The sequence below is a fragment of the Microcaecilia unicolor genome, chromosome 10, assembly GCF_901765095.1.
Source record: "Microcaecilia unicolor chromosome 10, aMicUni1.1, whole genome shotgun sequence".
NCBI classification, from domain to species: domain Eukaryota; kingdom Metazoa; phylum Chordata; class Amphibia; order Gymnophiona; family Siphonopidae; genus Microcaecilia; species Microcaecilia unicolor.
The window spans coordinates 148,931,175-148,949,971 of record NC_044040.1 but is presented as its reverse complement, the minus strand read 5'-3'; the positions used below and the strand labels follow the sequence as shown (position 1 = coordinate 148,949,971).

The 18,797-nt window shown below is 44.3% G+C and overlaps 1 protein-coding gene across 1 annotated transcript in view; it reads right to left on the bottom strand.

Annotated features, from left to right (window-relative positions):
* LOC115478342 (ephrin type-B receptor 1-like) overlaps window positions 1-18,797 on the bottom strand; it is a 421,749-nt gene that overhangs the window by 174,963 nt on the left and 227,989 nt on the right. The window contains 1 exon segment of the mRNA XM_030215646.1: window positions 1,811-2,146. Within this exon segment, the coding sequence (XP_030071506.1) occupies window positions 1,811-2,146 (336 nt within the window).

The following is an 18,797-nucleotide window of genomic DNA, read 5'->3' as shown; positions in this document are numbered from 1 at the left end:
GGGGCGTGTTTATCGGCCGAGGAGAGATGGGCGCCCTCGACAGATAATCGAAAAAGAAAGGCGTTTTTAGTGCGAATTTAGGTCACTTTTTTGGACCCTTTTTTTTATCACGAACAAGTCCCAAAAAAGTGCCCTAAATAACCACCGGAGGGAATCGGGGATGACCACCCCTGATTCCCCCAGTGGTCACTAACCCCCCTCCCACCAAAAAAAAGACAACTTTAACAACATTTTTTTTAAAGCCTGTATGCCAGCCTCAAATGCCATACCCAGCTCCATCACAGCAGTATGCAGGTCCCTGGGTGCAGTGGACGTTAGCCAGGTGGACCCAGGCCTATCCCCCCCTACCTGTTACACTTGTGGTGGTAAATGGGAGCACTCCAAACCGCCCCCAAAACCCACTGTACCCACATCTAGGTGCCCCCCTTCAGCCATAAGGGCTATGGTAATGGTGTAGAGTTGTGGGCAGTGGGTTTTGGGGGGGGGGGATTTGAGGGGCTCAGTACCCAAAGGAAGGGAGCTATAGACTTGGGAGGTATTTTACTTTTTTTTTTAATTGTTACAAGTGCCCCCTAGGGTGCCCGGTTGGTGTCCTGGCATGTGAGGGGGACCAGTGCACTACGAATCCTGGCCCCTCCCACGACCCAATGCCTTGGATTTGTTCGTTTTTGAGCTGGGTGCCTTCGGTTTCCATTATCGCTGAAAAACGAAACCACCCAGCTCAAATTCGCACAAATCCGATGCATTTGCCCGGCACAAACCGTAGTATAAAAAAAAAAAGATGGACGCCCATTTTTTTCGAAAATACGGTCTGTCCCGCCCCTTCACGTACCCGTTCTCAGAGATAGACACCCATGGAGATGGGCGTTCGCGTTCGATTATGCCCCTCCACGGGCCTGTTTTCTAAGCCGCGCTGTTAAGTGCGAAAACTGTTTAGCATGCGCTAAAAATTAGCACACACTAATGATAGAGACACCCTAGCTTGTGCTAGTTTTTAGCACGCACTAAAACGTTTGCGCGCCTACAGCGTGGCTTAGTAAACAGGGCCCTATGTGTTTACCTGGGACTTTTTATGAGAAGTCCACTGCAGTGCTCCTTAGGGTGCCCCACTGCTGTGCTGGGATATCTGTGTGGCCAATCTACTAATGCTGGTCCCCCCCCCCTCCCCCATACATCCCACTGTGTGCGTTTTTCCCTTGGATTTTTTTTTTTAATGATCCTACAAGAAAGACACACTGAGCACAAAAAGTCTAGCAAATGGCCATTTTTTGATACCAAAAGTTGGATGTTTCCTGGTTTGAAAATGGCCATGTTCACTTCTGAATTTTTGGACGTTTTGCGAAAAATGTTTAAAATCGGATTTAGATGTCATTGAAAATGCTTCCCTTTTTATGCTTTTTATATTATTGTTAGATTGGTTTTATTTGATATGATATGATAAATAGATAGATAGATAGATAGATAGATAGATAGATAGATAGATAGATAGATAGATAGATATCCTAGACACTTTTACAGGTGAGGGACACTGAGGGTCTTGAATATCATTGTGAAGGTGATTACATATTGCATAATTCATAACAGCACCCAGCCTAAAAACTCATATAAAAAAAAGTCAGACTTCTTTTTTTCATATACATAGGCCCTGCCCTCTGGACCAAAGATATGATTATTTTCATTCACTGAAGTTAATGAATTATTTCCTGCCAAAAACTTCTGTGATGACTTTGTGCAAATCACGCTCCCCCTCCCCCATATTTATGTCCTAATTTCATAGAAATAATAAAGAAAAATTTCTATAAGAACTCACCGGCCTGATTGGTGGTGATATTCACAGAAACATGTTGTGGGGAGAAGGGGCTCTTGTTGGAGACTCCATTGACTGACTGGATCTCGAAGGTGTAAGGCGTATGGGCCATGAGACTACTGATGAAAACCCTGGTCTCAGTGAGACCCATTTGTCTTGGCACAAACTCTACATTATCATCACAACGGGAACAGCTACGACGGTCTGCCCGACATTTCTTGCAGATAATATTGTAGGTAACATCCTCACGCCCTCCCGTCTCTCGAGGTGGATGCCACTCCAAAATGATGGAAGTTTCATTGACAATGGAGATAACATTTCGGGGACCAGAAGGAACACCTGTAAGAAAAAAAAAACATTCAACAAATCTCCTAGAAACATAGAAAGTATGAATCTTTAGCCTTCATTATTTTCACATTTCTTTTCAGTTGCTTTCAGAATAATATTAGCCTGTACATATTATTGAGCTAAAAGATTTAGGTGGGGAAAATGCACATAAATTCCATTATTCTAATCATTTACATGCATATATGAAAACATACCACTGCATTTGACCTTAGAAAACCTGTTCTCCTTACATCTTTAAATCTATCGGTAGCTTGTGACCTTGTAAGTCACTCTCTTCTGGTGTCTCATCTGGCTTCTCTTGGCATTGCTGCAACTGTTCTATCCTGGTTCACCTCTTTCTTACTAACAAGTCTTTTCATGTGACTCTCCCCACCTCCTTTTCTGCTGTCCAGTCTTTTAACATGTGATGTTCCCCAAGGTTCCGTGCTTTCTCCTTTTCTGTTCAATATTTTTCTAAGCCCACTCACTTTGCTTGTTCAGGAATCCCAGACTTGCTGTTATATTTATGCAGATGATATTTTATTGGTCTCACATCAGGACCCTGCAAATCCTAATTTATCTTTGCTTCAATCTATATTGGATAAGATTCTGTCACCTGACTTTCTGACCACCGACTGATTTTAAGCATTAAGAAAACAGTTGTCCTTTGGGTTACTGGACATCAGACGTCTCCTTTTGTTCCTTTTCTGCAAGGTGAGACTATTCATTTGGTGGATACTCTTAATTATTTGGGTGTGTACATTGACTTAGCAATCACTTTTCACTCCCAGACATTAGCAGTTACTAAATCTTGCTTCTACTCCTTATGCATGATTTGGACCATTAGGCCATATCTGGAAGAGGGCAGCTGTGCCATTTTACTCTACGTTCTGGTTGCTTCCAAGACGGATTACTGTAATGCTGTCTATACAGGTCTTCCTATACTTGCTCTTAAGAAACTCTAAACAATCCAGATCGCAGCAATTCATTTACTCGCTGGCGTTCATCATTATGATCATGTAACTCCCCTTCTGAAATTGCATCATTGGTTGCCAATAAAGTACCACCATCAGCTCTCCACACCCCCTTTATATTTAACAAGGCTTGATTCCATATACCATTCAGCCTTTTTTGCATTTGCCTATTTCCATTGGAATTCTTTGCCTTTGGACATAAGGGCTGAACTGTCCTATCCCCGTTTTTGGACTCTTATCAAGTAATTTCTTTTTTTTCCCCAGGCATTTGTAGATTAAACGGATTCCTGGGTCAGTACTTACCTGTTACCAGTTGCACCTGAAATGCTATCTAGTTTTTTGTTTTTTTTACTGTCCTGTTTATTGTAGTTCCTTTCTGCCTCTGTTTGAGATTACAGCTTTGACTGTTCTTGAAAGGTGGTATATAAATACTTGTATAAACATAAGTGACTAAACCACTACTAAATGGACTTGGGAAAAATCCACAATTCCAGGAATAACATATATAGAATGTTTGTACGTTTGGGAAGCTGCCAGGTGCCCTTGGCCTGGATTGGCCGCTTTCGTGGACAGGATGCTGGGCTCGATGGACCTTTGGTCTTTTCCCAGTGTGGCATTACTTATGTACTTATGACTATTTTCCTCCAAATTCTATGGTTGCACACACAAATCTAGGTGTATTCTGATTTGCGTGCACAACTCAATTGGTTAACAGGCCAATCAGTGGCAATAATTGGATGTTAGTAAGCAATTATCATCAGTAATTGACACTAATTGAATTTACATGCACCACTAGCTAGACATATTCTATAAAGAACTCCGTGTAAATTCTACTGTGTGGACATCAAAAAGGGGCGTGGCCATAGGAGAATGGGCAGGTTATAGTGTTATAGAATAAATTTTAGTCATGTGGACAGCGTTACGTGCATTCTTTAACCATGCACGTAGCACTTTAACTTTAAGCATGGTTTATAGAATACATGTAGTCATATTTTCCATCCATGCTGCTTCTTTCAAAGCCAAATATAGAATTTGGCCTTTTATGGCTAAGTACAATTCTGTAAAATCACACCTAGATGAGATGACATGTGCATTGTGGGAGGGTATTCACATGGGTGGAGTTTGGGTGGCGTGTGGATATAATCCATGCATTCTTTAACAATCTAGACAGAAGCATTTACACCAGCTCTATGGCTGGAATAAGTGATTGTTAAGAAAATATAGACATGTTTTTCATCTGTCACACTAGCATTTATGAGGAAATTTTATAGAATAAGCTCTGAATAGTCGTGATCATGGTGTCATTTATAGACAAGGCCAGTCTTAGCAAGTGCGGGGCCCTGTGCAGACCAATTTGTTGGGTATGTGTCCTGTCTACCATCTGTAGCCCTGTCCCTATCCTTTCTCCAGTTTCAGCATCTGCCTTCAAAGTGTTCCGATCCAGCCCTTAAATTCAGCAATTTTCCCTTCATCCATATCCAGCATTTCTCCTCACTCCCCTCCATCCATGTACATCTCCTTTCCTCCCCTCCCCTACATCTATGTCCAGCATTTCTCCTCTCTCCCTTCCCCTCCATCCATGTGCATCTTCTTCCTTTGTCTTTCCTTCCCTCCATTCCTGCCCAACATTTCTCCTCTCTCCCCTGCCCTCCCCTCCATGTCCAGCAATTTCTCCTCTCTCCCTGGGCCCTGCCCTCCCATCCATGTCCATTGATGCTCCTCTCTCCCCTTCCCTCCTCCATCCATCCATATCCAGCAATTCTCCTCTCTCCCCTGCCTGCCCCTCCATGCCCAGCAATTTCTCCTCTCTCCCTGGGCCCTGCCCACCCATCCAAGTCCATCCTTGTCCATCGATGCTCCTATCTCCCCTTCCCTCCTCCATCCATCCATATCCAGCAATTCTCCTCTCTCCTCTCCCCTCCATGTCCAGCAATTTCTCCTCTCTCTCTGGGCCCTGTCCTCCCATCCATGTCCATCCTTGTTCATCGATGCTCCTCTCTCCCCTTCCCTCCTCCATCAATCCATATCCAGCAATTCTCCTCTCCCCTGCCCTCCCCTCCATGTCCAGCAATTTCTCCTCTCTCCCTGGGCCCTACCCTCCATCCATGTCCATCGATGCTCGTCTCTCCCCTGCCCCACTCCATCTATCCATATCCAGCATTTCTCCTCCCTCCCCTCCATGTCCAGCAATTAATCCTCCCTCCCTGGGCCCTGCCCTCCCATCCATGTCCATCCTTGTCAATGCTCCTCTCTCCCCATCCCTCCCGCTTCCATGTCCACCTGCCCGCCCTCTTCTCTCTTCTAGTTCAACTATTTAAATTTACCTCGCTACGCCTCCGACGTCTGCGCAATGTCAGTGAAAGCACTGCTTGTCTGACATCTCTCCACCAGCCTTCCCTTCGCTCGTTCGTTCCCTCAGTGCCCCGCCTTCTTCTGACGTCATTTCCTCGAGGGCGGGACACAGAGGGAACGAACGAGCGAAGGGAAGGCTAGTGAAGAGACGTCAGACAGGCAGCGCTTTCACTGACGCTGCGCAGACGTCGGAGGCAGAGCGAGGTAAATTTAAAGCGCTGGGGATGAAGCGGAGGAGGCTCAGGCTGACTGAGGCGCGCCGCGCGAGGCCCCCTTAAGCACGAGGCCCTATGCAGCCGCCTCGGTCTAAGACCAGCCCTGTTTATAGAATTATCTTTCATGGTGGTAATTCTACAACTGAGCCCCTCTATTTAGGTGCCTGAAGCCATACAGTAGAAGCCTTTTCTATAATGGAACCAAGGTGCTTAGGTTCCATCACAGAATACTAGCATAACCCAGTATTGGTATGACTAAAATCTAGGCACCCGCACTTTCATAAGCTGTAGAGCTGGTATAAGGTCAAGTATCTAAATGTGGAAGCATCATGCAGAAATTACATTATTTTGTAAGTTATGTGTGTAAGTGGCAGCCACACCTACATCCTGCACAAGGAGGTTTAATTGACAAGAGATGGCGGGAGCATGCTTAGCCCATTATCTGGCCTGAATCCAGTAGGCGGGGTTTGTAACAATACAAAGTAATATCTTTTGAGTGCATCAGGATGGCAGTAGCTGCGTAGGGAACCTCCTTGGGGTGTAGACGTCTTCAGCCTTGTCATGTGATGCAGTCCCCTGTCAATCAAACCTCCTTGGTCCTGCCTATGCTCATTCTATGTAAACACCCCCTTGCAAATACACATTATGCAAGAAAGGCACATATCTAGAAACTAGAGCTTAGGTGGAATATTGGCAAATACACCTGTATGTCTGAACATATGCACATATGTGCAAGTATTCTAAACATTTACGTATGTAACATGCATGAAGATGTTAGCAACTACTTTATAAAATTGTTTTTCATGTGTGTACAATGTAAACTTCTGATGGGGGGGGGGGGGGCAGCAACAGCTTACCCAAAATGACTACACAATGTGAGCAGAGAGCTCCACAGAGACTAGAGGGAATGAATTCAACCTGAGATTAAAGGTGACATGACCCTTGTAGATACCTAAGTTACTCTTGCCACTACAGGTCACAGGGTGTCAACGTAACACAGAACATGCAAACAAAAGCTGTATAAACAGAACAAGAGTACAACAGCACAAGGAACCTTTTCAAAGCAATTTGTGATACTTAACTGGCATGAAATGAGATTGATTTTGTTAATATTTATTTTCTCCAACTAGCTCACATTTTGCTTGAGAAGCAAAGTATACTGCCATTGGTAATCGCTATGATAAACAACTATGAGAGGTGGTTACTATGAGCAAGAGGCACAGAAATGCAACTTTTTGAACTTAGAAAAAAGGGTTTATGTATTTCAAATAGCTATATTCCAATTGGCTCACAGGAGTCCATTGGGAAATAACTCTGATGAAAAAACATTAAAGCCAAGCTCAAAAATGCAGCTGTGACACATTTTCTTGCAGTAACTGCTCACCCTTTACAGACTATTGCTGTATTAGAGAATAGTCAGTCATTAGCGTAGTTTGGTTAAATTATCTAAAATGCTTACACTACTGTGTGTTAGGTTATGGACATGTGATGCACTTGTCTATAGTATCTGTTAAGGGAGCATTACGTACTTTTATATACTTTGTTCAAAAGACTCACAAAGTATTAAGTTCTGGCTATCTAAATTTGCAGCTTGCATACAGTAACTAGAAGCAAGGCAAGAAACAAGCATAAAGCAGTTAGGAAATTCATATGTGTAGATGTTTCAGAGAGGGAAGGGGCTTTTATTTCTTTTGAGCAGTCAAGGAAACATAATCGCTTTCTTCTCCCTATCCATGTAGTTGCTATCAGTGGCGTAGCCAGAAGGCAATTTTTGGGTGGGCCAACAGGTTGGATGGGTGGGCACTAGAGTTGCCAACTTTTTTGAAAAAGAAAAAAACAGCAAACCTGATGCACCCATGCGCTGTCCCTACCCCACTCCCCATAACTTCAATGAGGGTTGCAGTGCAGGTTTCAGTGGCTGCAGGCCAATTGAGAGCTAAGGGAAGTACAACAGACTGCACTATTCAGCCCCACTGAGCCATGGTCCTCCAACACATATATGGTATTGAAGCCAAACACATTCTGCATCCAGAGAACCTCCTGGCTGTCCACCAACAATGGATACAGAGCACAGCAAGGACAATTCTCCATAAAACTCATCATATAAAGAAATTTTGTTTTCTAGTGTAATCACAATTACAGACATATTATAAATTAACTTTAAAAAATCTATAAAACAAAAGTCACTCAGAACCTAGAGCAAATCTACCATGCCAACACTAACTTCCAAAAACAAAGATCCTACCTATGAAAAAGAAGCGCCTTAAATATTATAGTAGGGCCCTAAAATACAAATACATTTATCAGGAAAGCTGAACAAGCCAAATTACTACAGAATGCTACATGGAAACTTCATGCTAACAGAATACCTCAGTCACACACACAAGACACAAATGCCAAATAAGTGACCACAAACTCTAGAAATATAAATTAAACGGAAACCCCAAGAAACTAGACCTTGCATGTAGTACAACACCAGAGAAACAAGAAAGAAAGGCATTTGCTCCTGTACAAAATATAAAGATGGCACATGCCAGGGATGTTGTTAGGGGATGCAACTAGGGCAATTGTGCTTGGTTCCTTGGCCAGAGAAAGCCTGCATGCTGGAAGCTGAAGGCGCAGCCTGGTAATGGACTTTGGGGTCCTTTCCTAGATTTCTGTCCTGGACCCCAGCCATGTTTACCATCAACTTTGGCAAGATGTACACTCCAAATCTAACATATTATATTCACAACATTGAAAATAAAATATTTTTTATACCTTTTTGTTGTCTGGTCATTTTTTCTCAAATCATATTGGTCCCAGTCTCTGGTTTCTGCTTCCCTCTGTCTTCTCTTAACTCACTTGCCAGGGTCTCCTATTTGACATTTCTTCTTTCTTCATGTCCATCATCCATCTCCCATCTCTGTTTTCCTATATTTCCTTGTTCAGTATCTCCCCTGTGTTCATATCCCCTAATCCATCATCATTCCTCTGTGCACCTATGCACCCCATGCCCAGCATATCCCTTCTGCGTTCCTATTCTCTCCCTTGTCTGGTATCTCCCCCCCCCCCCCCCCGTGTCCATATACCCCCCTCTCCAGTGTCCAGCATTTTTATCTCTATTCCATATCCCCGTTCCCCCCCCCTCCTTGGTCAGGTATTACCCCTCTGTGCCCATGTGCCATCTCCATACAGCATCTCACATTTGTGTCCCTGTCCCCATGCTCCCACCATCTCCCTTCTGTATCTGTATACTTCCCTATGTCCCCTTTCTCCCTTCCCTCCACACCAATGTGTCCCTCTCCTCTCTGATCCCACCCCCCAACCAGCTTCTCTTCCTCTCCCTCCCCTTATGCATCTGGCTCTTTCTCCCTGCATCTCTCTCCCTTCCCTCTGCATATCATCATCTGCATATCCAGCACCTCTCCTTCAGCCCCCCCACCCCCACACGTCCAGCATCTGTCTCCCTTTCATCCAGCCCCCCCTACATGTTCAGCACCTCTTTCCCTTTCATCCAGCCCCCATACATGTCCAGCACCTCTCCCCTTCACTTCAACCCTCTACATATCCAGCACTTCTCCCCTTTCCCTCTACCCCCCCCCTGCATATCCAGCACCTCTCCCCTTCCTTCCACCCCCCTATATATCCAAAACCTATCCCCTTCCTTCCAACCTCTCCCCTCTGCAAATCCCAAAACCTCTCTCCTTCCTTCCAACCTCCCCTCTGCAAATCCAAAACCTCTTCCATTCCCTCTGCAAATTCCAAAACCTCTCCCCTTCCTTCCAACCTCCCATCTGCAAATCCCAAAACCTCTCCCCTTCCTTCCAACCTCTCCTCTGCAAATCCCAAAACCTCTCTCCTTCCTTCCAACCTCCCCTCTGCAAATCCAAAACCTCTTCCCTTCCCTCCAACCTCCCCTCTGCAAATTCCAAAACCTCTCCCCTTCCTTCCAACCTCTCCTCTGTAAATCCCAAAACCTCTCTCCTTCCTTCCAACCTCCCCTCTGCAAATCCAAAACCTCTTCCCTTCCCTCCAACCTCCCCTCTGCAAATTCCAAAACCTCTCCCCTTCCTTCCAACCTCCCCTCTGCAAATCCAAAACCTCTTCCCTTCCCTCCAACCTCCCCTCTGCAAATCCCAAAACCTCTCTCCCTTCCCTCCAACCCTCTGCCCCTGGCAAGTCCAGCACCCTTCTGTTCCCTCCCCTCCCTGCCTCCCCTTACTTCTGGGCCAGCACGCAGCACCCCACTGACTTCCTCACCCTCTCCCACCCCTGCCGCAGCGCTTCATTTAATGTTGTTGGTGCTGCAGTTACAATTTCCCACCCCCGCGGCGGCGCGTTACACTTTACCTGACAGCAACGCTACAGATGCAGCGCTGACGTCCGACGTCCTGCTCCGGGGCCTTCCACGCTGATGTAACTTCCTGTTATGGAGGCGGGACGCGGAAGGCCCCGGAGCAGGACGTCGGACGTCAGCGCTGCATCTGTAGCGTTGCTGTCAGGTAAAGTGTAAAGCGCCGCCGCGGGGGTGGGAAATTGTAACTGCAGCGCCGACAACATTAAATGAAGCGCTGCGGCAGGGGTGGGAGACGGTCACGGTAAGCATCTGCTTCTGGGCGGGCCTGAGGCTAAACTGGGTGGGCCTGGGCCCATCCAGGCCCACCCGTAGCTACGCCCCTGGTTGCTATTCAAAGTCTATGAGTTCCTAAAATCAGTTGTAAGTTCAGCTGAGAGATCTGTTTGGCTGAAAAGACCATGTTGCTTTCTGTTACAAGGATCTACTTCTGCATGTCTCTCTCCCCAATTCTCCTCCAACTAACTGAGTTAACACAAAAGAAAGTACCAGGAAACTCAATTCAGCAAGCTTCAGCCTTGCACAGAAGACACATCAATGCACTACTAGAAGAGGAGGTTATTGAGAGAGCATATTAATCAGACAGCTCTGTGAGTCACCCTGGGTACCTGAGATGGAAATTCAAAGTAACCATATTAAAGCTGTCACAAAATGCTCCCTTCTTTTAAAATCTTAGAGCCAGTCAGATTTTCAGGATACCCACAATGAATATGCATAAGATAGATTTGCATACAATGAAAGTAGTGCACGCATATTCATTGTGGGTATCCTGAAAATCTAACTGATTAGGCGTGTCCCGAGGACTGGGTTGAGAACCCCTGCCTTAGAGAAATGAACTCAAAGGAAGACCTAGTTTCTCTTCTTCCCCACTGCCTTCCCTCCCTCTCCTTTTTCTTTTTTCCCTTAATTATGGCACTTTTACTGTCGCTCTGATCTGTTGCCACGGTTACTGCGGATGAAAGTATTTTGATCAAATAGCTTAAAACTGCTGTCCTTTCCCTTTTTTTATTTAAAAAAAAAAAGAAAAGAAAAGAAAAAATCCATTTCATTTATTTATGTTTTTCCTCCCACTCCAATAAATTTACTCCTGGTGGCTCTTCTTGGTCTCCAATGTGTGCTGGAGACACACAGGATGCTGTGCATACTTCCGCAATGTTGCTACAACACACGTGCATTTAGAAGCAAAGTGGTATAATATTTTTAACTGGCATACTGTCTATCTGTATTGATCTAATAGGAATTTTATAAAGGCAGCGTCACAGGCTGAGAAGAAAACAAAGAGGCAATCTGCTTGCAACAAAAAAAAAAACTAAATAGGAAGGCACATCAGCCTGTGAGAAAAGTATAAAAAGGGGCTGCTGAATACATGTGGATAGCTAATGCTTTTTATCTAATCAAAGAATCAAGATGTAGACAGAGGTGCTGCAGGTCAGGTAAACAGTGTTCAGACAGGGTTCTGAGCGATCCCAATATCAGAACAGGTAAAAATTATAAAATAACTTTACAACTGATCACCTGGATTGAGAGGACAAAAAAGTTCCACTTTTATAAGAACACAAAGAGGGGTATTTTCGATATGACGTCTAATCTAACTTTGGACATTTTGCTAAAAACGTTCAAAATTCAAGTGGGGAATATAGCCATTTTCAAAACAGAAAAACATTTTTTTTTAATGGCTATTTGCTAGACATTTTTGTGCTCTGTGTATTTGTCTTTTGGCCCATTTTTGAAAAAAAAATCCAAGTGAAAAATGAACAAAATCAAACCATTGGGATGTAGGAGGCGCCAGCATTCTTAGTAGACTGTTCATACAGACACCCCTGCAGAGCACTGGGGCACTGCTATGGGCATCATATAAATGGTCCCAGGTACACATCTCACTGTTGCTGCCTTATCTTGTCTGCCGAGACCCCTAAAACCCACTCCCCCGACTGTACAACACTACAATAGGCCTTGTGGATGAAGGGGGCACCTATATGTGGGTACAGTGGGTTTCTGGTGAGTTTTGGAGGGCTCACAGTTTCCACCACAAGAGTAACAGGTAGGGGGACGTATGGACCTGGGTCCTCCTGTCAGCAGTGCACTGCACCCACCACTAGACTACTCCACCAGCATGCTGCTTTAATGGACCTGAGTATTACATCTGAGGCTGACAGTGACACTGGTAAGTAATGTTTTCAATCACATTGTAGGGGGGTGGAAGGGGGTCAGTGACCACTAGGCAAGTAAGGGGAGGTCATCCCTGATTCCCTCCAGTGGTCATCTAGTCATTTAAGGCACCTTTATGTGCCTTATTCTTTATAAAAATAGGTCTAGCTCAAAACGTCTTAGTTTTAGTCCTGGCCGTTTTTGTTTTGTTCCATTATGGCAAAAAACTGTCCAAGTGTTAGGAACGCCCAGATCCCACCCTTAACGTGCCTCCTTGTGAGTTGAACACATTTCTAACGGACTTCATAGAAAAACGTCAAAAAAATGGCATAAATCTGCATTTGGATGTTTTTCTCATAAAGACGTCCAAATTGGTATTTTTGAAACCAATTTTTAGATGGTTTGGTTTCAAAAATACCAATTTGGACATTTTTGTGAGAAAAACATCCAAATGCAGATTTATGCCATTTTTTTTGACATTTTTCTCTTTTGAAAATGAGCCCCATAGGCACCTATGTGAGATTCCTGCAAAGGTCATGGGTAAAACAAATTAATATACATAAAACACAGCACCCAAGCTCCACCCCAAACCTCATACAGGTATGCTCAATGTTGCTATCACGTGTATGCTTACGTGGGGGCAATTTTATAGAGTCATTATACATGTATAAATTGGTATATATGTGTGAAAATGATTTTATAAACTTACTCAAATAATGGTGAGATTGGATGAGCCATTTAGTTGTGTCCTGCTACTGGTTACTACAGGCCCAATATTCAGTCAGTGGCAGTCAGTGTTTTTTAAGTTGCTGATAGTCCTGGACTGAATTATGCCCAGCTATTCAATGCTTGGTGATGTCCGGGCACCAGCATTGAGCATCCTGGTTAGCTGTGGTACTCGGAAGTTAACCGGGCTCTGGCCAATATTCAGACCAGTGCCTGGTGAGCTCAGTGAACACAGTTAGACCAATTTTACATTTACTTAACTGGTTAGCAGACTGAATAATATCACTAACTGGTTAAATTGCCAGTTCTGCCTAAGCTCTGCCCATAGACTGCCCCTGGTACTACCTAGTCTGTGCCGCAGTTTTCACTTTGAACCAATACTCTGTAAGGAATTACTCTGACTTTCATACTTTATATTGGCTTCTTATTGCTCTGGTTTTGTCAATGTTTACATTTATTGATTTAATATACTACCTTTCTAGGCAAGCCACAATAACAAAATCAGGGGTTTTTTACTAAGCTGCGGTACTGTTTTTAGCTTGTGGTAGAAATCAGCTAGCGGTAAATGCCAAGCTGCCTTAGGAATATAATGGACATCTAAACGTTTACTGCCAGCTGATTTCTACTGCGAGCTAAAAACACTACCACGACATAGTAAAAGACCTCTTCGGGAAAGAGAGAAAAACTCATAATACAAATAGAACAGGTATAGAGAAGATAATAAGAAAGATGAAGAAGGTGTACGGAACTGAAAGCCAAGTCACACATCAACCATGCTAACCCTGCCCACCAAAGGCCTCCTGCCTCTCGCCTTGTTTCCACTACCAAGACATTATTTACATTGGCTGTAGTCTCTATTTGGAATGCCTTGCCTATTATTAATCAGACTGAAATAAATTATTTACAGTTCCGGAAATCTCATAGATTTCTTTTTTCACCAAGTATTATTCATGAATTATAGTTAATGTAAGATCTGTATTTCATACACAACAGTATTTGTATGTAGGACTTTTTAGTTTTTTTCTAAATTTTGTTTATGTGCATCTTTATCCTGTTGTGAACCGTTCCGAGCCTCTTGGTGTTGACACAGTATATAAGAGCCGATATGCTATGCTATGTTATGTTATTGTAATGTGGTTTATACAGGTATTCCACAACATCATTTAAGCATCTTCAGTTTCTTCAGAACACAGCAGCTAGGATATGATGCAAGGCCCACAGATTTCATCATATCTCTCCTATTCAGAATTTACGTTGGTTGCCTGTTCATTATTGGTTTCAATATAAACTATTAGTACTCACATGTGGAGGGGCATAATCGAACAGAGCGCCCAAGTTTTCCTAAGAGCATCCTCGCAGGACGTTCCCATGAAGGGGTGGGGAAACACGTATTATCGAAACAAGATGAGCGTCCTTCTTTCGTTTCAATAATACAGTCGAGGACGCCCAAATCTCAACATTTAGGTCGACCTTAGACATGGTCATCCTTAGAGATGGTCATCCCCGGTTTTCTGCGATAATGGAAACCGAGGACGCCTATCTCAGAAATGACCAAATCTAAGCCATTTGGTCATGGGAGGAGCTAGCATTCGTAGTGCACTGATCCCCCTCACATGCCAGGACACCAACCGGGCACCCTAGAGGGCACTGCAGTGAACTTCAGAAATTGCTCCCAAGTGCATAGCTCCCTTACCTTCTGTGCTGAGCCCCCCAACCCCTCCCAAAAAAACCCACTCCCCACAACTGTACACTACCATAGCCCTAAGGGATGAAGGGGTGGACCCACATGTGGGTACAATGGGTTTGTGGTGGGTTTTGAAGGGCTCACATTTACCACCACAAGTATAACAGGTGGGGGGGGGGGGGGGGAATGGGCCTGGGTCCACCTGCCTGAAGTGCACTGCAGTACCCACTAAAACGTCCAGAGACCTGCATACTGCTGTCAGGGAGCTGGGTATGACATTTGAGGCTGGCATAGAGGCTGGCAAAAGATATTTTTAAAGTTTTTTTTTTTAGGGTGGGAGGGGGTTAGTGATCACTGGGGGAATAAGGGGAGGCCATCCTCGATTCTCTCCGGTGGTCATCTGGTCAGTTCGGGCACCTTTTTGAGGCTTGGTCACAAGAAAAAATGGGCCAAGTAAAGTCGGCCAAGCGTTCGTCAGGGACGCCCTTCTTTTTTCCATTATCGGCCGAGGACGCCCTTGTGTTAAGCACACCCCAGTCCCGCCTTCGCTATGATTCCAACACACCCCCGGGAACTTTGGTTGTCCCCGCGATGGAAAGCAGTTGGGGACGCCCAAAATCGGCTTTCGATTATGCCGATTTGTGCGACCCTGAGAGAAGACGCCCATCTTCCGATTTGTGTCATGCCCTAGGTGTATTCTATAAACCTTACCTAACTTTAGGCATAGTTTATAGAATACACCTAGGCATATTTTTTTGGCACCATATATAGAATCTAGCTCTAAGTGCTGCCAAATATTGGTGTTTGGCCTGTACTGCGTGGTTTATGCAGATAGGAGTTTCTCCTACCCATTTGAACCACGTTGAATATCTCTGTGGATTCTAGTGGATAGGTTTTGGTGCAGAAGCAGTACTGGTACAGCAGAAGAGCAGGAAGGGTGCAGGTTTGTGTGGTTAGACCAGTATTCATACAGCAGAAGCGTTACATAAAGGAGTGCAACTCCGGTTCTGTTGTTGACAGGAAAGTGATTTGGTTTTCAGAGTAACCAAAATATGCTACTAAAACAGCCATCAGCCAAAGGTATGCAAATATTGATCATGAATATTCATCATGTTGCTTCAGGACTAGATATGTTCATTATGAAACTTCAGGTTAAGGTGAAGGAGTTATGGGACTCAGTACTGCTACAGCAGAAAATGTGCAGGTAATAATAGATTTGCACGTGTAGAGTAGTGGTTCTCAGCCCAGGTCTAAGGGCACACCCAACCAGTCTGATTTTCAAGATATCCACAGTCAATATATATGAGCTAGATCTGCATACACTTGAGGCAGTGCATGCATAACCACCTCATGTATATTCATTGTGGAGACCTTGAAAACTAGGCTGGCTGGGTGTGTCACAAGGATTGGGTTGAAAGCTGCTCGCATAGGAGGAACTTGGGGATGGGTCACAGTCACCATTGTAGAAGGCAAAATCCTTGTCTCTCTCTCTTCCAGTATCTCCTCCACCTGCTGCCACTTCCTCTGTCAGTTTCTTTCTAAACCAAAAAGAAAGAGGAAAGCAGGGCTTCCACAACAGTCAAATAAACCAACAAGAAGTAGAAGACTCCAGAAGAATAGTTCCAAGAATACCAAAAACCAAAAGTCCAATTTCTTCAAAAATATATAAGCGTATATTCTCCAATATTACAATGCAGGATGCGTTGACAATTATGATCCAGCACAGGCAGTGTTTTGGCAACAAGCCTTCTTCAGGGGTTCTATGTTATTTTGTTTGTCTAATGTTGCTGAAACACAGCCTGTGTTGTGTCAGAATTCTTGAAGAAATTGGACTTCTGATTTTTGGTTTTCTGGGAAGTTTTCTTCTGGTGTTTCTTTCTAAAGTCAAAACTGCATGGGGCCAGTGTGTTTTGCAAGGCTGCAGGGCTCGTGCAGTTCAGCTTCAGAGGGAAACTAGCAAAGGGGGAGGCAGCAGCCGGCAAGAAACACTGCTGACCTCATCTCTCTCACGGACTAGAAATAATCCTAAGGGGGGAAAATAATACCCGCAGGGGAGGAGGGAAGGGAAGGTGATGATGTCAGAGGAAATAATGGAGGAAAGGGAACGTGATGATCTACCATGGCAGGATAAACCCAGTGACAAGTATGCCACTACATAATAAAAGTTGGGAACCACTGGTATAGACGGCCTCTACTCATGGAGTTAAAGTGTTCCATTAAGGATAGCTCAAGAAGAGTAGCCTAATGGTTAGTGCAGCGGGCTTTGATCCTGGTGACCTGGGTTCAAGCCCCACTGTGGCTCCTTGGGCAAGTCACTTAACACTTCATTGCCCAAGGTACAAAAAGTTAGATTGTGAGCCCTCTAGGGACAGAGAAAGTATCTGCTTATAATGTATACAGCACTGCATATATTTAGTAGCACTAGTACTATAGAGTACTAGTACAGGTGGGCTGGGATCTACCTAATTTGGACTCATGCCCACTCATGCATTCTAGCTGTGACTTGCGAGGATCTCTAAACTCTACTAGCTGAAGACTTCCTCCTCCTTGGGTAGCCAGTGCTCTTCCAAAAGTTGACACCCAATTTGAACTCAGGCCCACCCAAAATTGTGGCACTCTTGCCATGGCTGGCGGGAATCTCTAAACCCCACCAGCTAAACACTTCCTCCTCCTGGGGCAGCCAACAATTCCCTTGAGCTGATGCTGACACTGGCCCCTCTGAACATGCACATACGCAAGCACTGAGCAGGAGTAACGTGCTGGCAGCAGCATCAACTCGAGGCAAGTGCTGCTGCCTGAGGAAGTCTTCAGCTGAGGGGGTTTGGGGATCCCCACCAGCTCAGGCATTTAACATTTGGGGTTTGCAGGGGAGGGATAGAGAGTGTGACTGAAGGTTAGGGGGTGAACTCACCTTGGGCTCAGCCTCACCCAAAATCGGCCCTCTGGCTACGCCCTTGGCTCAGTTAAATTAAAATACAATGAGTTTGTGAAATTTACCCTGCATTTACCTGCACAATGCCCAGCTTTAACAGCCTCTCATGTTCACAAGCATTAACATGCCACCCAAAAGCAAAAAGAAAAAATATACTGCAACATTATGAAAAGGCTTAGCGTACACAGTCTCCTCTGAAAGACTGAGGAGAATTAGAAACCTTTTACGTTCTGAAATATAACAGTGATTATTTTCAGACAAGCTGTTCGAAACCCCATCTCACAGACACTCACTTTAAAGGACTGTAATTACCTGTTTTCAGAGGATTGGCTAATTTTTTTTCTTTAGTAAAGCAGATCGCTGAATTGCATTTCTGTTTTCACTCCTATTATTACTGTTTTTCCACCTTGCCCCTTGTTTCCTCTTACATATACTCCTCTCCTACACACAACAAGCTCCCCATCAGCTATCAAGTCTATCATCTTCTATCTTTTTCTTTGATGAAGGAATGTATGTGAAACGGATAAAATAAGGAAAGTGGCTCAGCCTCCTTAGCCTCTTGTCACCCTATCCCATGAAGCTGTCAGGGAACAGGCAAGCTATTCAAACCTTCAAACCAGATAATACTCTATGATCCCATTTACCCAGTGAACACTTTTCTTTTCATTAATTCTATCCTACAATACCATCTTTAAGTCTTTCCTCTTCAGCGAGGCATGCTACTTGGCTGTGCTTCTCTTCTCAGTCCTCAGGGCACACCCAGCCTGCCAAATTTTCAGGATATCCGTCAAGGAAGTAGTGCATACAAATCTATTTTATGCATATTCATGATGGAAATCTGAAAATCCAACTGGATGGATGTGCCCAGAGTACTAGGTTCCGAACCACTCCTATCTGGGTTGATCTATAGGATTTTGCATGATTTCTACTTTCTCATTCAATCTTAAGCCAAGTAGTGAAAGGCTGACCAACTGACAGTACTGTAAAAGGCAGATAGTGGTCATTTGTCTGTGAAGCAGGTATTGCATGGATAATGACACCAACAGTCTTCTTAACAAAAAATGCCTGTCTGATATTAAACAAATATGAGGAGGTATCATTTAACTCATATTTTAGGCTGCCTCTGCAATGCCTTTCCTGCCTGTGGTCTTCTTCAACTGCCTCTGCCTTACGTTAGTCTGCCTCTACATTTCCTCCAACTCCTTAAAGCTCATAACAGAGAAAAGAAAGAACTGCCAGTCCTGCCTGTGAAATTTTCAGCAGTATGGAGCCTAGGTACAAGGGAATACTCTTTCT